Below are 20,551 nucleotides of genomic sequence, written 5' to 3' on the forward strand. Positions count from 1 at the left end.
GACACTTAGAAACTGCTGGATGCTACTTAGAGGGATTTCCCCATTTTAAAACCCCCCCCACAAAACTCGTTTTAAAATTATTTTTTATTGACTGTATTAATTGTAGATTGTTCTCCACTACATTTCTAGTAATGTGTGTTTAATTTTTTACTGGATTCAGAGATTTATTACATATTTATGAGAGTGTCTTTCTCCTTCAACTCTGTCATGATTGTGAAGACATCTTTTTTTATCCACAGTATTTTAAATGATTTTATTTTGTTTACAATATTTTCTCTTGCATTTAAAATATGTAATGCTGCATCCATGTAAATTGCATGTTTTGTTTTGTTTAGTATTTAACTGAGGAGGAATGCAGGAAATTTAGCTAAACAGATCATTTGAGAATGCTAATATTAACTTGACTAACATGTTGATCAGTGATGCAAGTTAGGCATATTTCCTTTACTGAGTATTCTATCAATTAATCACATATGCTACTTGTTAAGACTAAATTACCAAAATATTGAAACTAATTAAATCAATTATTAATTAAGCTCATAGGAACAAAAGTGACCAAAATAAAATAATTTTACTCTAAGTTTGGCACTATGCTATCCCAAGATGTACATCACAATTCATAAATCAAATACAAACACAACATTATTGCAAATACTGTCACTATCCCTGTCATAATGATTACATCATCACCTAACCATTAGGGCAAAAGCACTCCAGGGACAACCTCTTTCTGATTATGCAGAACAAGCATGTGCCTTTGTTTCTGCAGACGCAGGTGCTCAGTTGTTAACATCCTTGCACATGTGCTATTCAGTCACACAAGCTTTAAATGTGCAAAATGTTCCAATTATATATTTTGTCCAACCACTTAAACCTTGCAAAATACCTGATATGAGTATCCCTCTTTCCAACATTGTGTTGTGTGAGTGTTCACTTGAAAGGTCCGTACAGTCTAAAGATATGCAATGCTGCAGCAAGGGTATTGATAGCACAGCTAAGCTGATTATATCAGCAGCTAATACAAACAGCTGCCTAAGACTAAATAACTGCATACCTAGTTGTCCTAATTAGATTAATACTTAAACAGACATGTGAATGCAAACCAGAACATAACAAAGCATTTTCCGTTCTAAAACAATGTTGGACAACATCAAATAAAAAAGTTAAATGTTGACAGTGTTGAGTATGCAAAAGCCTTTTCGGGACAGGCAACAGTTCATATATGCAGCTCTGCTAAGGTGCAGTTTGCTTCAGCTAAATTCAAGCTAGATGTGTGTTACATCATGAGTCAATGACCTTTAATAACATAGTCGCCAGGAGAAAGGAGCTTTAGACGTTCTTTGACTAATCAACTTCATTGCAACTCATAGAATTATAAACAGCTCATCAAAAATACCTCATTTAAATTTGAAAAATATAAAGCCAATGGATAAGCAAAACAGGGCTTTAAGTGCAAGGTTGTTTGTTTTTTTTTACATGAAAGAAGACTGGACTACTCCTGTCTGTTGAGAAAACTAGATTTTTGGGAATAATGTTTTGTATTTATAATGAATGTTATAAAGTCATATATTTCTCTTTCCAATCCATTTGGGTATGGCCCTCAGTACTACATGGATAGTATTGAAACCAGAAAACAAATACAACAAATACCCTTCATAATGTAAATAGATCAAAAGAAAAATATTTATCGAACACCTTAAACACAATTAAATATTGTAATTTTAAGACAACAGAAAGCAAGGAATGGACGTGTTCTTTGTGTTATTCCGGACGGTAAAAGAGGCCTCTGAAGGTTGCGCGTGTATCCGGTCCTCCCTCCAGTCACAACAAAGAGACGTCGCCTACGTCACATGTTGACGTCGTGTTGATTTTGAGCGGAGAAATAATATATTTATAAATTGACGTAAGGGCGCTAAATCTAAAATAAACCGTGAATAAAATGTGAAAATACATGAAATATTTTGGTGAAGCATCTGCACGCATGAAAGGTTCGACAATATTTGACCTTACACAATAAATTCGTTACGTTAGCGTCAGGAAGCGTTAAATGGAAAATGCAGGAAAAATACTTGCTAACGCTGCCGGTCGGGCTAGCTAGATTTTAGCTAGCAAGCTAATGTTAGCACGAGGCTAGTCCTTACTCCTGATGTGACCCTGCAGACAGTGTTTGTCGTCATTAATTGTATTTCAGTGCTATGTGGATTTTAGCGATTTGTGTTGTGTCACTTTTAATTTCAATAGGGTAGTGAAGGAGCTACGTTGATAATAATAGCTGGCTAGGTTTATTAGCATCACATAGCTAACGGTAGGTTGCTTCGTAAGAGCCAAGCTATGACCTGCAACAATTTAGCCCCTGTTAGCCGGCTATATTAGCTTTCTTGGAAGCTGTTTGGTTAACGTTAGCACAGCATTTTTGCTCTTTACGACTCATATATCTGACTTTGTGGCTAACGTTGTAGGATTATGGCGCCCCGCTTACAGCTGGAGAAAGCGGCTTGGCGTTGGGTGGAATCGGTGAAACCAGAAGATATCAGACAGGAACATATCGAGCTAGCATATCGCGTCAATCTACCGGCCTGCAAGAGAGGAGCCTGCAGGTACAATATTAACATTTCTGAACAACCTGCCTCTGTGGTTCTTACATGTTCTAATAAAGATTATCATAATCAAATGCTAAGATATATTTTAAGTCAAAGGGCTTTATGGCGATCTCACGGAGGGATGCTAATGCGCATCAGCAGTCTGATTTGTATGCCTGCCTTTGGACAAGCTTTCATAGTATACAGGGCAACTGTGTAGAGTTTTAAAGGCCATGAACATCCACTCCAGTCTTAATATAACAATAAAAAATACATATTAGGTACCGGTTGGCACTAGTTTGCATAGTAGAAATGTTACTAATCTCTATCTTGACTTCTGTCTAATAACTGGAGGTTAAGTGCTCATTTCTAAGGGTGTATAGCTTTGTCATATTTTTAGATGGAATTTGGCTAGACTTCTGTCTCCTCACAAGAGAGATGTTTAGTTAAATGTGACCTCTTAAGTAGGTATTGGAAGTGTATACCTAACAATGCTTTGTTTCCGCAGAAGGAACTGCAAAGGGAATCCAAACTGTCTTGTTGGTATTGGTGAACAGGCATGGCTTGGCGAGATTGATGAAAACGCTTTCCACAATATTGATGACCCAAATTCAGAGCGTCGGGACAAGGTATGTTAAATTGTTTAATCACCTGTCTTTACCTTTAGTTTATACATCTGTTGGGATATTATCATTATGACAGAGTTGGATGAATATCTAAATGTCTCTCTGTCTCTTTTCCGTTCCAGAACACTTTTGTTGGCCTGACCAACCTGGGTGCAACATGTTACGTCAACACATTCCTGCAAGTGTGGTTCCACAACCTGGAGCTGCGGAGGAGCCTCTATCAGTGCCACAACTCCCGAGCACAGGAACACAATTCTGAATCTGGTATAACTGAAAACTAAATGCTGCACATGCTTTCTCATATTTTTTCATTTCCTGGTTTAACTCAGCACGTTTTAGCCTGAGAAGTATATTGACCTTTTTATGTATACACTTCAAAGTTGTACCATCAGCTACCGATACTGTGTTGGAGGTTTCACTGTCACCACAAGCAACATTCAGGCTTTTTCGGTGCTCGGTACTTAAAAGTGCAAAATGTCTGCTTAAATTAGTAGTAAAAGACCAAAATTATTAACATTTTTTATTAAAATCACGATTTATTGTAACCTGACATGATTTAGATGCTCACAGACAGGCAGGCTAACAGAGCAATATTCACTGTTGTATATTGATGAAATGTCTATAAACATCACACTCACCATATTGTTGATCCTAGAAGAAAAGACTGAGGCTAGCATGATTCTGCAAACTTGTACTTTGATTGCTCTGTATGTTTTTACTATTTCAAATGATTAAAGCATTTAAATTATTCTGGTCAACATTTCTGTCTCTTTCAGATTATGAGCCTCAGTCCATCTGTGAGCATCTCCAGTATCTGTTTGCGCTCCTGCAGAACAGCAACAGGAAGTACATTGACCCCTCAGGGCTGGTCAAAGCACTGGGCCTGGACACAGGACAGCAGCAGGTAAATGACGGCATGAAACCTGGAAAATGTCTTAACTTAATTCAGTTAATGCAGTTAATTCAGAAAAACAGGACTGATTTCACAGTTTAAAATTATTGTTGATATTTATTTCACTGGGGCTTAACTTTTGTGGTCAGAATTTCTCCTGCAAAAAACACCAAATTGAGGACTTGATTTGAAAAACTGTAAAATAAAAAAAGGTGGTCAATTAGATGATTCACAAAGTGTTAGTTTCAGGATTACAGAGCAGAATCAACTCAGAGAAGGAGCATCAGAATGTTTATTCGTGGTTTTGTTTTGGTTTCATTGCAGTGCATTGAATTACAACATTTCAATTTCAGGATGCCCAGGAGTTTTCAAAGCTTTTCTTGTCTCTACTGGAGGACACACTGTCCAAGCAGAAGAGCGCAAACCTGCAGAACGTCATCCAGCGGCAGTTCTGTGGACAGTTTTCCTACGTTACTGTGTAAGTCCACCCAGTACTCAAACCTGATACAGGTTTATACTTAGAGCTCCAAATGAAACAGGTAGTACACAGTTTTTTGATTCTGCATATTTATGAGTGTCCTATTAAAAAAAAATGTGCTGGAAGGGAGATGTGGTGTATATCGATAAGCGTTTGCAAACAAATAAATACACCTCTCCAAGAGCAGGACGAGTCATGATGTTTTGATCTTTTATAGGAAACAACAAACTCCACAATATCGTACCAGAAAAACAACCTTTTCTCATTGCTGAAAAAATACATACTGGCATACAGTACTGTGCAAAAGTTTTAGGAAGGTGTGAAAAAATGCTGTAAACTAAGAATGCTTTCAAAAATATAAATAGTAATTGTTTATTTTTATCAATTTACAAAATGATAAGTTACGAACAAAAGAAAAATCTAAATCAAATCAATATTTGGTCTAACTACCCTTTGCTTTCAAACCAGCATCAATTCTTATAGGTATGTGTCCAAAAAAAATGTCATGGGAAGTCATATGGTCAAGTGTCGGATATCAGAACTCCTAAAAATGTAGATATGTTATCCGAGTGCTATCGCAACCATGGGCCATGATGAGCTGAATGTTGTTGACATTTCTGAGTTAGTGACAATGAAAGTGTGATTTTTTTTCAAATGAGGACATTTGTAAATTCACCTTAGTTGTGAGAAAGATGAAAAGAAAAAGAACGTGGTGGTTTCATTGATTAAGATGTGCTGGCGTTATGCCTAAGCAGTCTTTGTGTGACTTGTTGCATAACTCGTCTTAGTTGGTTACCTTGGAAAGCTCACAAAACTACAAGCTGCTGAATGAGGTGTCGGGCCCTGGCTCTTAATTCGGACAGGTGAATGGGTCAGTCATTCTCTTTTACATTAAATAAGTAACTGATTCTCTGGCTGAAGGACATTTACTTTGGATGTGTATGAAGTTCTTCTTTTAACTGTCTCATATATTTGACTTTGACTTGTCAGAGAATGCAATAAGATGGAGTACAGGAAGAGGTGAGCTTTTGCTGAAGAGAAGTTTTCTTGTTGCTCTGAGAGATGTGCTGTTCTTCTTTTTAAAGGACTTTTTTAAAAAGTCGCGCTGTCGGTTGTTAAATCAGATTTGGTTTGAGTCAGAGGTTAGATCAGGTTTTACAGCCATTTTTCAGGGAGATGTAAACCTCGCTGTTATTGTGTTAATGGAGAACGAGGAGGTATTTTAATATGGCTTGATTTAGTTAAGAGAGAGGTTTTTTTTTATAGTTCTCATTTGGATTAGGGCCAGAGTCATGCAGTCATACAACAACATTTGGTTTACTTGATTTTCTATTAACTTGGTTTCGGCTTTTTTCCAGGTGTAACCAGTGTGGACGATCATCTGCGCTGTTGTCCAAATTCTACGAGCTGGAGCTGAACATCCAGGGCCACAAGAACCTCAACGAGTGTGTCACAGAGTTCCTGAAGGTAGCTTTCAGATCACACATCTACTCCAGTAATGTAAATAATGTGTGTTTTCGTGTTTCCCACACAAGTAAGTCGTGGAAACAGGACTGGTGAGGAAGACAAAATACATGTTTACATCCAAAGCTCTGCTTGTACCATAATAAGTTGTGCAGTGTGCTTTGTGCTTTGATAGTGATGAGATTTTTTGTATGTATGTTGTTTTATTCTCACATTGGTTACCTCTCACCTTTCCACCTGGCAGGAGGAGAAGCTCGACGGGGAGAACCGCTACTTCTGTGAGAGCTGTCAGAGTAAACAGAACGCCACCCGAAGGATCAAGCTGCACAGCCTTCCTCCAACTCTCAACCTGCAGCTCATGCGCTTTGTCTTCGACAGGTCAGCCACTGTTCATACATTGTGTAAAGAAGTCAAAGCATTCATAAGATATACTGTTCCACTTCGAAAAAAATTATGTATTCTTATTCATTTACTATTATTTGTGTTTGGTGATTTTTATTCAAGTACTGGATTTATTGATGACAGTAATGAGGTTTTATTATATTGTCCTTACTTCTGCAGACAAACAGGCCACAAGAAGAAGCTCAACACCTTTATCAGTTTTCCAGAGCAGCTGGACATGGGGCCTTTCATGGAAGGAAAACAAGGTATTAGCAGCATCAATCTTTGTTATACAGACACAAATACACACTCTTGTCCTACCCTTTTGCACAATAAATTGACACAGGCACATGTCAGCTGTGCAGATGAAATCAAAGAAATTACTACTCTATAGCTCTTTCCCCACTGGTCAAAAAACTCGCTAACACTCGGCTTTTATGCTAAGTGGGAAAGGCTACAATCAGCATTCAGACCTGGTCAAATCTCTCTCTGGCGCACAGCTACAAATTCCGCCCGTCTCCGTCCGAGCAGCGCTCGGACATCGTTACAAATTTGTTGGCACCGAGTTTGATAAGTAGACTGAACCACCATAACATCTTCACTGGCCTCCATGCTGCTTACCAAAGAGTATAATCTTTGTGCGCACTATTGTGTACTAACCCTGTTTCCAGCGCATTTGTGACATCAGACGGTGATGCGACAGAAAAAGACCAAAAGGCATATACTGCACCGGCAGTGGGAAAAGAGACAATCCGCATTAATTAGCAGGTCTTCCCGGGTCGGAAAAACCCTCATCAATGCGCTAATTTTGATGGTAAAGGGGTATATGTATCTCTTTCTTAATATAATGGACGACAAGTCTTTTGTAAGTAGGGTAGATAGGATTCGATTAGGGATTAGAACAAGATCATCCTTCTAAACCTGCATTTTCTTGACATACAATAATTATATGATTATGAAAAATATTACATCCGAGCCACACCATACATTTGACATTTTATTTTGTTTGTTTCTCCAGACCAGAAGTTCGTTTATGAGCTCAGTGCGGTGCTGATCCATCGGGGCATCAGTGCCTACTCGGGCCACTACATCGCCCACGTGAAGGACGCACGCACCGGCGACTGGTACAAATTCAATGATGAGGAAATAGAGAAGATGGAAGGCAAGAAGCTGCAGCTCGGCATTGAGGAGGACATTGGTGAGTACTACTGAATGGACACAGTATAGTTCGAACCTTTTTCAGATTTGTAGATATCCCGTATATTGTCTCGTTTTAGAACTTCTGATTCAGTGTTGTTTATTTTGTACTTACAATTTAAAAACATCTTATTAAAAGTAAAAGCAAGCTGAAATTCTCAACTGCAGTCAACCTTTTACACGCCTGAGGGTTTCACAAAGTTGCTGCTCTTCCTTCTTGTCCTTCTTGATCCGTAGCTGAGACAGTAAAATCCCAGACAAGAAAGCCAAAGTGCAGTAAAGGCTACCACTGCTCCAGAAATGCCTACATGCTGGTGTACAAGGTCCAGGAAGAGGAGAGCTCAGACACCCCTACGACCAACGTCGAGGTGCCAAGTGAGTAGTAGTTTTTATGTCACTGTTCCTGTATGCAAACAAAGATGGCTGCCACGCAGGGAAGCAACAAAATCTTTGGTTTCTCTTTGATTGTATTAAGAAATTAAAAGCCCAAATAAAATCTACAACCTTGTCGTATGGTTTCTTTTATCTCGCAGCCTTCCTTCAGAGGTTGGTGGACCAGGACAACCGTAAATTTGAGGAGTGGTGCAGTGAGATGGCTGACATGAGAAAACAGAGCGTGGATAAGGGCAAAGCCAAGCATGAGGAGGTGAAGGAGCTCTACGAACTGCTACCTGCAAGAGACGGTGGGCAAAAACATTCCTTCATAGCACACAGTCCAATTTAACATAGATACTTCATTTCTATATTGCGTGAGAGATTATAAGCAGAGAGCAAATTAGGTCCTTAGGTCCTGTGTCTCATTATGTTTGATGTGTTTCTCTGTTCTTTCCACAGGTGAACCATATGAATTTATCCCTCTCGACTGGTTGAAGAAGTGGCTTGACGACTCCACTGCCACGAAAGAAATCGACACCACCTTCTTCTTGTGTTCTCACGGCAAACTGCACCCAGACAAGGTGGGAGACTCCAAGAGGGTTTCCCTGCAAGCTGCTCAGCTCCTCTACGAGCGCTACGGCGGAGGGCCGAGACTAGACGGTACGTTAAAATCCCCTTTAATATTAGCAGTTCAAGCCGGGACTTTTACGTCTCTGTTACATCCCAACTTCAATGTAAATGCATGAAGGTGGAATGTTTGGGCAAAGTCGTCCTGCCTCTTGAGCCGCCATCGGAGGTAGTAACAGAGGTTAAATGGCAGAGCTTTGTTACGGCGCTGTGGCAGAATTGTGATGTAAAATAGTTACATTTATTTCTGATTTAATAGTTACACATTTATAGTATCTCTTTGACTGGAATTTAATGAAAGCAAGACACTAGTTGAATTTATTTTACTGTGTTTCTGTCATTTTACAAAGCACTCATTTATAGTCAGATTGAAACTTTTACTCAAAGCACATTTTATTCCATAAGTGTTTCTGATCTGGATTGTTTGTCTTCTACTTTAACACATATGTCACTTTTGTGTGTGTGTGTGTGTGTGTGTGTGTGTGTGTGTGTGTGTGTGTGTGTGTGTGTGTGTGTGTGTGTGTGTGTTCAGGCTCCTCTCTGTGTATGGAGTGTGTTAGTCAGCGGTGCAGAGTGCTGCGGCTGAAGAACCAGCTCAATGAAGACTTCAAGGAAATCTCCAACCTTGTCAAACGAACACTCAGGTAAACACACTCCGGAGAAAGGATTGTAGTGGTTCAGCATCAAGTCAAATAAAATATATTCACGTCCCTTTATGTTAATCTGACGGTTATGTAGCAGGTCAGTGTTATGCATGAATAACTGTCCTGGTCAATTTAATTTAACAGTCAACTAGTCTGAATTGTAAACTGTTGGATGAACATGAAGGCTGATTTGACAGCTGCGCAAGGTGTCGAGAGAGTTAATTTTAACTCACCATGTTTGTGTGTGTTTGTGTGTGTGTGTCTCAGTGACGAGGGATACTGGGTGGGCAAAGCGTCTCTGCGTAGCTGGAGGCAGTTGGCTATGGATCAGCTGGAGGAGGACGAACAGGAAACCAAACACAGTAATGGGCAGACCAACGGACAGGGACCACACACCAATAACAGCAAAGGTGGGACGGATGGATGTGATATTGTTTCTTGTAGTTTAGTTTTTTAATCTTCACTCAAACTGGAAACATTGTTAATTGGATTCATTTCACTTTTGGATTCATCATTTGTGATGTCTTTTTTATATTTTTCATTAAATGATTTACCTTTTGTGTGAATGGAAAGTTTGTGCTTATAATTAAAGATCAGATGACAGCCTAGTAGGGACTATTTGATTTTACAAGATGTGTGCATAAAACTATTTGTGTTCATTTAAACATCATCATATAGCGTTACAGTTGGACTATCAGTTCTCAAGGGGGAGGAAAAATGTTGTCATGCTGTTGTCTCCAAAAAATCTAGGTGTAGTTGGTGTGCTTTCACACCTAAAGTCTGTTTGTTTGATCCGAAAACAAAGACCAAATGTCTACAATGTTTTGCCTAAAGTTTGGTTTTTGTTAACATGGCAGCTTTTGCGAGAGGGGTCCGGCTGCAGACCTGCACTCTCAGGCCAGTTCCTTTGCAGGCTCCACTGTCAGAACAGGAAGTGACAGAAATTTTTTACGTTTCCTTATTGTACATATTACATATCATGCTTTTTGAGAGAAAATGAGGTTATAAGTATTCCTGCCCTCCATGTGTGCCAACATTGCTGCAAATGAAAACAGTACAGTACGAGTAGACATGTTAGCTTCTTGTATCCTACAAAATACCAACAGTTGACTGTTTTTCATAATAAATTGAGCGGATTGCAGTAAAACGCTGAAATATATTATTTTTCAAAGGGAAATTCTGAATGAGAAGTTTGTTTTTTCAGCAAGAGAAGAGAGTTTCAACTGCAGACTATACAAGCTTTATATTCCGTTTAAATCTATGCAACTCACTCCCATTTATCTCCCGCTTGTACAGAATGCATTAATAACGAGTAAGTAAGATACTGTTAGCCAGGCTAATAGAAAAATTGAAAGATAAATGACGAAACGCCAAAACCAGAAGTATCTACACGATTTTATTTTGTAATTTCTTGCGTCGATTTCCTGTCCTGAAAGTGGAGGTGGCCTGACAGTGGAGCCTGCAACAAAACCGAATGAAAGTGCAGGTCTGCAGCCAGACTCTCTTGGCTTTTACCAGCAGACCAAAAGTTTTGATGCGCGAGGAAACTGCTCTCTGATTGGTCCGCATTTCCATGTGGGAAAACAAAGTAAACAAAGAGAGAGAACACACTCCTCAATCACAAACACCATCGCTGACTGTAATGTTTTGTTGTCAGAGTTATTTTTACTTTTAACCGACATGGTTCGATCAGTTCCATTGTCCTTTAATTTTTCACTGAACAGTTTGAACGCCTCCGTGTTCTTTTGCGTTTCAACAAGCATTTGTGAAATTTATATTAGAGCCCTCACCTCGTCGCTCCCCCACGTTGGTCCTCTACTCATCTTTCTGCCTGGCTGCGTGGCTGTCTCTTCAAGTGTCAACATCTGTTAATAACCCATAATGCACAGTTTAATGGTTTGCTTCCTGTATTTGGTCCTAATTTAAGTCCGTTTATGTTCTCACCTGAATCGAAGCGGACCATGGTTCATTTGGAAAAGGACTGAGACCAGTCTTTTCTGGCAGACCATGGTCCGGTGGTTTGGTCGCACCAGAGTTCGAATGCGTGTTCTCAGCTGTCCAAACGAACCGGACTCTCTGAGTAAAGTCCGAAAGTCTGGACCAAAGCTGACAGGTGTGAAAACACCCTTAGAAACAGTGTTGCAAGGATCCTAATGTCATATTATAAATAAATATTGAAACGTTGTTTGATACACATCCTCTCATTCGATCTGTTGTTGTCCTCCTGTTTGTGTTGGAAGTTCAACCAGCTGTTCTTGTGGTTTTTGTATGTTAACAATCCTGGTGAATTTCTTTCATGTAGACTTCAGCTCAGAGCTCTCGGAGAGCAACGAGGATGAAATGAAGACTTTCAATGAAGACATCGTCTGCAGCCATGGTACTGCCCCATCATTGATCTTACTGCAAACACACTCATTGTTTAATCTTTTTGTGGATGGCTGTATGTTGGCTCTTAAATGTGTTTCTCGTGTAGGGGGTCTGAGTATTCTGGAAACTGAGCGGAAGCTGGTTTCATCTGAAGTTTGGACTAAGCTGAGGGAGTACTTCCCCAAAGCCCCAGAATTCACCAAGAACCAGGAGGCCTGTCAGCAGTGCCTGGTGAGTGTGATTTGACTACACCTGTTTTCATATTATCACGTTTAATGTGGAATTGTTCACAGTTTCCAGGTTCTTATATTTTAGTTGACTTAAGCTAGGTGCATAGGCTCTAATTTTTTGTGAAGCCCTCTATGTGGAACTAAAATCAACCCAACCCGATGAATGCTAAATTTAGATGAAAGGCACGTCGCAGTGAACTATTGGATTAGTGTGTAACTAAAAAGTTTCCTCTCCTTGTGTGTCCAGACATTAGAGCAGGAAGAGAAGGACAACGAGGCGGTCAGTAAGATGATGGCCCTGGACCAGAAGAACCAGCTGCTCAACCTCTTCCATGAGAAGAACCGGCCAATCCTCACCAAGTGGCCTCAGGTGTGCTCCAGTCATGAAACCTCCTCGAGCATTATTATATTAGAGGCGAGATGATGCCGCTGTTAAGACTTTCAGAACATTGGAAGAATAGCACAAATGTGATTCTGTGACCAGAACAGGCACTACATATGCACAGTAAACACACAGTATATATAAAGACGTCATGAACTACACCAGTGTTAATATCTGAAATCAGATAAAATGATTCAGATAAGCTGTCATGAAATTAATGTTTTTAAAAAAATCTACTAATGCATAACAACTATTATGAACAATGATTGTGATGAAAACCGTTAAATCCTCTTGTTTGTCTCTCCAGGGCACAGATGTACTTTACATAGTTCCTCTTTTCTTTGTTGATGAGTGGAGAAAATTCATCAGGTATGGACAAAAACATGTTATTGTGCCTTTTTTTGTCAATATAAAGCTTGACTGTATGCGCCATAGTCTGCATAAAAAGATGGACGACATGACAGCTCTCTAAAAGTGAAGCCAAACCCTCTCTATCGCCCCCTGCTGACTGGCCGCAGTATAGGTCATAAAGCCCGCCTCCTCCATGTTATAGTCGAGGTGAAATGAAAAATGTAATTTTAATCCTTTTAGATCACATCCCCGGTAATATTGTGCATCTATTTGACAATATAGGCCAAAAAAAATACAGAAAATCCATTTCTTCGTATTCTTATATCAAAATCAGATCATTTTTTCTTCCGGTAAAACAAAATTTCCTGCGTGCTTACGTAAGTTAGCACCAAACAATTTCAACCAATCGATCTGCAACATTTAGCCGCAGAGCACCAAGAACGCTCGGTCAGTTAGCTAGCTACTGCGCTGTGGAGAACGTCTGTCTATGCCCACTTCTCAATGATCAAATCAAATCCCTCTAATGATATGTCCCGCATGCACGTCCTGTTTCACTCGGAAATACGTCACGAAACGGAAGCTAGATACTCTCGAAATGCTGTTTCAGCTCCACTTTAACAGATGGGACATAAGTCCAACTATAAAATTAAAATACACGTCAAATACATTTTTCTCAAACATGGTTTCTGTCATTATAGTTAGTTGTTATAATGCTGATTTATGTCTCAGTGTTTATTTTTTATTAGTTATTTGATGCTGTCAAAAGGATGATTGACAGCTGTGTTGACAAATCCGGCTCCTGCAGCCGATCATTTCCGGATTAGCAGAGTAGAGAACGAACGGTGAGAGGAGACGCAACTAAAACAATCACTACAGTCATTGTCAGTTTCTATATCTGTGATCTGTGAACGTTAGCCTCAGACCAACACAAAGAAGCTGTTCTGCTGTTAAACACACCGGCATGCGGGATCCATGCTGTTTTTTCGGAAGTGGCTGCAGCAGCTCTACCCGCCGATCTCTACTGCGCAGACTCTGGCTCCAAATGACGTCACCATCACAAGATGGCAGCGCCTATCACAGGGGCCATTTTGGCATCAATTCCATACAATGAGATCAGATGGAGACGCGTCGTCCATCTTTATATACAGTCATTGGTATGCGGCCAGAAGAGGGTCAGTCTTCCATAAAAGGAGTTTATCAAAATATCCGATGTTTGCATTTAAATTGACCCCGTCATTTCTGAATTAGCAGTAAGTGGTTTTATGAGTGAATGCTGTTAACTTGCATTTTGACTGTATTGAATATATTTCTTTTTGTAGGAGACCCACTAAATGCTCTCCAGTGTCTAATGTCGGCAACACTCTGCTGCTCTGTCCCCACGGAGGCTTCATGTTCACCTATGACTCTCTGATCAATGGAGACGCACAACAGTGAGTTCTGCTTGTTTCATGGACCAGTAGTTGCTTTACATCCACAAAAGAATTCCCAAAATATGTCGGATAATTTGTGTTTCCATGAGAATCATACTTACAATAGGATAAAAATAACCTGAACAGTAATTAAAGTTCACAGTCTACAGCTACACCAAACCCAATAATTCAGCTTTTCATCCTTAGATTCACCGAACTCAGCTGCTGTGTGATTAGAAAATGGTTTCCAGCTTCTAAAATAAACATATGACAAACCCTGACGTGATGCAGGACTGCTCTGACTCTGCTGTCGTCTCATGTTGTGCTGTTTTTCCTGCACAGTATAGCTCTGCTCTGGCCCAGCGAATGGGACGTGATCAGCAGGCTCTTCATTGTGGACCAGCCGATCTCCATCCACTGCTTCAATCAGACCACACCCAGCGGCCCCTCCGCTCAGTACACAACTCAGCCTGGTATGAGTTCAAAGGTTTATTAAAATACATTTTTTTAAGTACTTGAATTAACCCTACATTCGCAAAATTTAGGATTAATTCAAGTACTTAAAAAAGTGACTTAAAGGTACAAGAAGGTTTGGAATTGCTCCAGTAGATTGCTACAGCCTGCAGCTGTTAGACAGCCTGTAATGGCTGCAAAATTATCTTTAAGATCAAATGCATCTGATCAAAATACATCCAATAAGATTGCTTGATCCTTTCTGTAATGTTGCAAAAGGCTTTAAATAACAAAAAGATTCTGTCTATACATTTTTTAGTGGACTTATTTTGACTGGGCAGTTTTGCCCTTAAGGATTTCATTGCTGCCATTACAGCCTTTTTCACAGCCTTAAGTCAGGTTGGCCCAAAAAATATAAAAATAGGTCCCCAGTTTAAACATTCCAGAATTGCCCTTTTAATAATATATTTTTAAATATCAAACACCTTGCTTCTTGTTTAAGGTAGCAAATATAGTTAGCTTTGAGACTCCAATAGTGACTAAGATGACTAAACATTGTGCGCATTGCTAGATATCCCAGCATGCATTGAGCAGCAAATCGACCATTTTTACCATCCTTCTCGGTCACAGTTTTATTTTTTTCTTTCTCTCATTTGGGGTCAACGGAGAAGGTTCTCACTGCTGCAGATCCTGATTTGTTTTGCAAACTTAATTTATTGAACCTGGGATTTTAATGATATTATGAAAAAAGAAAAAAAAGGCGGTGATGACGGTCACTGGGTCTACCTCGAGGTTGGTGTGACATAAGAACGGTATTGTGGTCATGCACTTACCCTCACAGCCCTATAGAACTTGGATGATGTGAGTTAAGCAAAACTTTAATGCATTTCATTTACATTTCTAAAAATCTTTTAAAGCCACTTTGTAACACTCCCACTGATTGTTACCTGAAAATTGTGTGAGGGGCATTTCTTTTTTGGTCTATCAGGTTGATTGATTTGATATTGATGGAGGTGTTATGTGTTCAGATCTGTGTTGGGAGTGCAGAGAGAGCTTCCTTTTCCAGCAGCAGAGAGACCTCAGAGAGTACACGCAGGCAACCATCTACATTCGCAAAGTCATCGAAGACAAGAGGGTATGAAATAACAGGACATTGTAGGTCATACAAACTGTAACACATGTAATAATAAACATAAAGTCTAAAATGAGATTTTCCATTGTTGATGTCGGGTCTGTGTTTTTCCTGTCGTCCCATGCACAGATGATGAAGGAGGCAGCTCCAGAGCTCAATGCCAGCAGCTCCGAGGCAGAGGAGGAGAGGGAGGAACATCCCAAGGTGGACGGAGAGCGAGACCCAGACTTCAGCCAGGTGAGTCCAGACCGACGCTACAGCTGTACACTTGGACACTCTGCTCTGTGCAGGTTTCAAGGACAACCGGTCATACTATTGTCTGAAATATCACATGACAGGTTTTCAGCTGTGCAGAGAAGCATCTCTTGTTTTTTGGTTAAATTCCTTTTTTAATCTTGCTGTTGTAGCTGTTGTTTTTTGTGTCACCAAAATGTCTTTGGTTATACAAATGTTTTGAAAAAACGTAATAATACAAGATAAGGTGTACCAACAGTCAGAGTAAAATCTAAAAGTAAAAGCAGTATTACTTATGACTTAGATGTTTTAGTTCTTTTAACAGTTGTGCTACTTTTTCGTTGTTAGCAATGATTAGAAATGGAGGCATCATCTTTTGTGACTTGTGAGCCTAACTGCTTATAATCACTTTCCTTTCCTTCAGTCAGAAGACGGTGCAAAGCGGCAAAAGTTGAGTGACACCTGTGCAGCATCATCGACTGCTGCTCCGACGACCAACATGACCAAACTGGGGGGAATCAGGAGAAGCACCCGGCACAGGAAACTCAGAGGAGAGAAAGCGCTCATTGTTTCAGCCAATCAGACACTTAAAGAGCTGAAAATACAGGTGAGAGCTGCACATAACTTGGTACAATTTAAATGAAATGTATTTTAAATCTGCCTCAAGTAAAGGAGTGTCTCAGGGTCTTGTTCACTAGTGAGGGTAAAATCGATCTTGAGAATAACAGACGGAACGGACAGCTTCAGCAGTAATGCAAGCATTGTACCGGACCGTCGCAGTGAAGAGGGAGCTGAGCCTGAAGGCAAAGCTTTCCATCTATGTTGCAACCATCACCTGTGGTCATGAGCTTTGGGTAGTGACCGAAAGAATGAGATCGCGGATACAAGCGGCTGAAATTACTTTCTCCCAAAGCGTGTCTGGGATCAGTCTTAGAGATAGGGTAAGGAGCTAAGACATCCGGAGGGAGCTCGGAGTAGAGCTGCTGCTCCTTTGCATCAAAAGGAGCCAGTTGAGGTGGTTCGGGCATCCCTTCTGGGCGCCTCCCTTTGGAGGTTTTCCAGTCGCATTCAACTGTCAGGAGACCCCAGGGTAGACCCAGAGCTCGCTGGAGGGATTATATACCCCGTCTGGCCTGGGAACACCTTGGAATACCCTGGGAGGAGCTGGAGAACGTTGCAGAGGAGGGGACGCCTGGGTCACCTTGCTTAGCCTGCTGCCATTGCGCCCCCGAGTTTTTTTATCAAATCAACAGGATCGATAGAATTAATTCGACAAGAGAATAATTGTAGAAGCATTGTTATTACTGTAAACTACAGGTAGTGATGGGTAGGATATTCACATAACTGACTTACCTGTGCTTTTGCTCCTGTAGATTATGCACGCCTTCTCTGTGGCTCCATTTGACCAGAACCTCTCTATTGATGGAAAAAGTCTGACGGACGACTCAGCCACTCTGGGCAGTCTGGGCGTCATCCCTGAAAGCATCATCTGTCTAAAGGTGCACAGATCTGCTTAGATTTTGTCACAGTAATAATAATAAACTCTGCAGCTGTTATATTTGCCTCCCATCAGATCAAAAACCTTCATTGCACTGTTTTCTTACAGGCTGATGAGCCAATAGCAGATTATGCTGCAATGGATGACGTCTATCAGGGTGAGTGGTTGTATCTTTACCTCACCTTTAGCTGCTTCTTGATTTAAAACAAGCTAAATTATTTTAATATTGTTTTCTCATCTACTTCTTTTACTTCTTTCACAGTGAGAATGCCTGAAGAGGGATTTAAAGGTGAGCGCCCTTTTTTCTTTATTTTCTCTGGAAAGGATTTTGTTGTTGTATTCTATTTTTTCTATTTCAGTATAGTCTCTCTATTCTGAATTCAGCTGATTATGATATTTGGATTGCTAAAAAATATGTGACATGGGCAGTAGTTTTGTGGCGATAGGATCATGTATCGACGATTTAAGGGTTGATTGACAATTGTTTGTCCCACAACAAAATTAAGGCACTCTAAACCAACTTACTATCAGAATTAAGATGTTATAATAATAATAATAATGTTTAAAAACCTAGCCCCACTTATCAGTGAAAGTTTCCACTAAATTTTAAATCCTTAATTACAAAAAGTTTTTTGAGTGAGACACGGGAAAATTAGTCTTGCTGCTACAGTGTTACCGTCTTTTGCTTCACATGAAAAATAAAACATAACAAAAACACAACAATGGCAGCCGGATGCTTCAAAGAAAACACAAAAGAGACAACTAAATAAATATAAATATAATTATGTATTGACAACAGGATCATTAACATCCATTATCATTATTGCTTTCAACCTGCTTTATGATTTAACATCTCTAACACTCTGTAAACTAACCGTCTTTATAAACTGTCCTTTAGTCCCACGGTTCTCAAGTGGTGGGTCGGGACCCAAAAGTGGGTCACGGATGTGTGCTTAAAAAAAAGTTGTGGTAAAAAGTTTATGCTGCGCTTTTATTTTGAAGCACATGGATTTCCTATGACGTGCATGCAGTAGTAGTGTAGTTTATTCACACTCCATGTATTCACTGATTGGGTAATCCCAGCTACAGTTACATTTACATGCTTGAAGCCCTACAGTAGTTGCATTTATGTTGCACTTTATTTCTGTTGAAAAAAAGCTGCTAATTAAATGAAGTGTAGAGGGAGTATTTTCACTGCAAACTGCTGGTCAGGTAGCCAACTCGGGTCCAAACGGCTCCATTTTTTATTAAATAAATTTGAGTGGTTGAGAAATTTGGGTCGCGATTTGTCTTTAAGGAGGTTGAGGTGGGTCCTGAGGCTGGACCAGTTGAGAACCACTGCAGTAGTCAACTGTCCCTGAATCAAATTGAACTGTAACGTTAAGGTCGTACATAAAATCTAATTGTGGCTTTGCATAATCACAACATACGATTAGTGCCAAGGTAAAGAAGAAAACATTACGAGAATAAAGTTGTAATTTTATGAGAGTGAAGTGGTAATTTAGGCTGTGGTTAGCCCATATGTTATTATGAAGGGAAATATCAGAAGAGCCAGTCACCTGCGTTAAAAGGACTAAAATCACGAGTCATTTTCGAATAAAACCACTTTCAGAATCATGATACGTATGACAATGTGCTGCCGATGATAAAAAAAAATCCATATTTCATATTTGTGAAACCTACTAAATATAAAGCTGTGTAACGTGCTTGCGCATTACTACGTGTGATACGGTGACAGTCTTCAGCAAAACCTAGGAGGCGAGGAGATCTCGCATGTTCTCGCGGCGTACATGTATGCAATGCTTCCATGCTACCGGATGTGTTCAATAAATATAGCTGCGGCTAAATTTGTGTTAAGCCTCCTGCGCGATCATGTATAACTTCACAAGATGCTCCACGTTTCTGCTTTTCCTCTGAGATGCCCCTTCATAAGAATATTAGGGTTAATAAAAGCTGTATTTTTCTTTAATGTGGCCCTAATACTCTGTTTTAATAGCACTCCTAATATTATAGTGCCATAAAATGAACAGTAAAAGAATTTCAGGATTATGACTGCCTTACTTGGTGTGAAAAACAAAGATAAGTACTGATCTGTAAAGTGTCTGTATAGCTGCGTTTTGATAACTGAAGCCCTGAAAGTTGACTTAATGCCTGATTTAACTAATTTATCAGATCATTTTTGGTAAATTTAAAACAGGTTTGTTAGTATAATACTCGATTTGGTGTTCAACTGTTTTTAAAATTGGATGTGTGGTTGTTTTGGTTCTGATTTCCTCATTTGCTCTGTCCCTCTCTGCAGGAACGGGGCTCCTTGGGCACTGAGGAAGCTGTGCTGTAGCAATGCTTGAATTAGACAGATGGCAGATGGGAATTTTAAAAAAAGGCTTGAATTTGTCAAGTGTCCATATATAAATAAGTGCTTTAATTTGTTTTTTTTACGTTTTGAGTAGGCTTTCTTTAATAAACTGTGACTCTGTTGCAAAGCCGCTGTTTTCTCTCCATAAGGTGAGCTGGCCTTTGATATTTAAACTTCCTAATCATTCTGAAGGACTGCGTGGTCGTGCTTCTGCCTGACTCATGGAAACAGGCTGAGTAAGCAACATGGATCTGTCGTAAACTGAGGCTTGCCCTCGGTTAATTTACTCGAGAAATAATGCTTTGTTTTTGACTCTTTTAAATTATAACAGAAGAAAAATTCAAGACAACGTTCTCTCTTTCCATCATGTGGACGCTTATGTTCTCACTGCACAGATTTCAGGTTTGTCAAAAGAATGCACGAGTAACTATATTACAAATATAACTGCTCTTAAATGTTAGAACATTTATTACCTCTACAGCAAGTCTATATCCATATACTCCCTGTGGCATTTAGAGATACATAGCTACACAGTATGTACAGAGGCATATCACTGCAGAAGTTTCCACAGTGCAAACCTCAAAAGAGAGAAACAGAACGCAAACAGTGGTATGTCCTGTTATTTTCACTGTTATTTCTTATGGACAATAAAGTTATTTTCAAAGCACCCTGTCTTCACATACTCATAATTATGAGATTCAACAAATGCCAAATAAAAGATTTCTGTTGGTGGATCAATCAATGCCTTCAATTTTACATCAGCACCTATTTAGAAATATTTTTTTTAGGTTGAGTCATGAAGTAGTCACAGTTTTAATGTATTAAGATGATATCAGGGTAACTGACTGTTTTTGAAGTGTGTTCATTAAGTTTTTT

The 20,551-nt window shown here is 39.6% G+C and overlaps 1 protein-coding gene across 3 annotated transcripts; it reads left to right on the forward strand.

Annotated features, from left to right (window-relative positions):
• The first annotated feature begins 1,871 nt into the window (after positions 1 to 1,871).
• On the forward strand, positions 1,872 to 19,802 carry usp48 (ubiquitin specific peptidase 48). Of its 3 annotated transcripts, none has more exons than XM_069678818.1 (28): positions 1,872 to 1,988; positions 2,460 to 2,597; positions 3,088 to 3,208; positions 3,328 to 3,469; positions 3,982 to 4,109; positions 4,451 to 4,575; positions 5,934 to 6,042; positions 6,284 to 6,417; positions 6,601 to 6,686; positions 7,439 to 7,618; positions 7,855 to 7,992; positions 8,151 to 8,300; positions 8,452 to 8,652; positions 9,152 to 9,263; positions 9,531 to 9,673; positions 11,566 to 11,640; positions 11,737 to 11,861; positions 12,108 to 12,230; positions 12,550 to 12,611; positions 13,913 to 14,023; positions 14,345 to 14,475; positions 15,484 to 15,590; positions 15,717 to 15,824; positions 16,246 to 16,428; positions 17,195 to 17,320; positions 17,428 to 17,476; positions 17,582 to 17,608; positions 19,619 to 19,802. In XM_069678818.1, exons 2-28 carry the CDS (start codon positions 2,464 to 2,466, stop codon positions 19,639 to 19,641), a joined length of 3,153 nt encoding a protein of 1,050 aa, XP_069534919.1. In that variant the 5' UTR covers positions 1,872 to 1,988; positions 2,460 to 2,463; the 3' UTR covers positions 19,642 to 19,802. The 3 variants fall into 3 exon arrangements, with proteins under 3 accessions (XP_069534919.1, XP_069534920.1, XP_069534921.1); XM_069678819.1 differs by having other exon boundaries at positions 3,091 to 3,208; XM_069678820.1 differs by lacking the exons at positions 15,717 to 15,824; positions 16,246 to 16,428; positions 17,195 to 17,320; ... (1 more) ...; positions 17,582 to 17,608; positions 19,619 to 19,802 and having other exon boundaries at positions 14,350 to 14,475; positions 15,484 to 15,572.
• The last annotated feature ends 749 nt before the right edge of the window (positions 19,803 to 20,551 follow it).

The sequence above is a fragment of the Semicossyphus pulcher genome, unplaced genomic scaffold (genome assembly GCF_022749685.1).
Source record: "Semicossyphus pulcher isolate SPU_LCO1_2020_fin unplaced genomic scaffold, fSemPul1.0.p SCAF_3, whole genome shotgun sequence".
Lineage (NCBI taxonomy): Eukaryota > Metazoa > Chordata > Actinopteri > Labriformes > Labridae > Semicossyphus > Semicossyphus pulcher.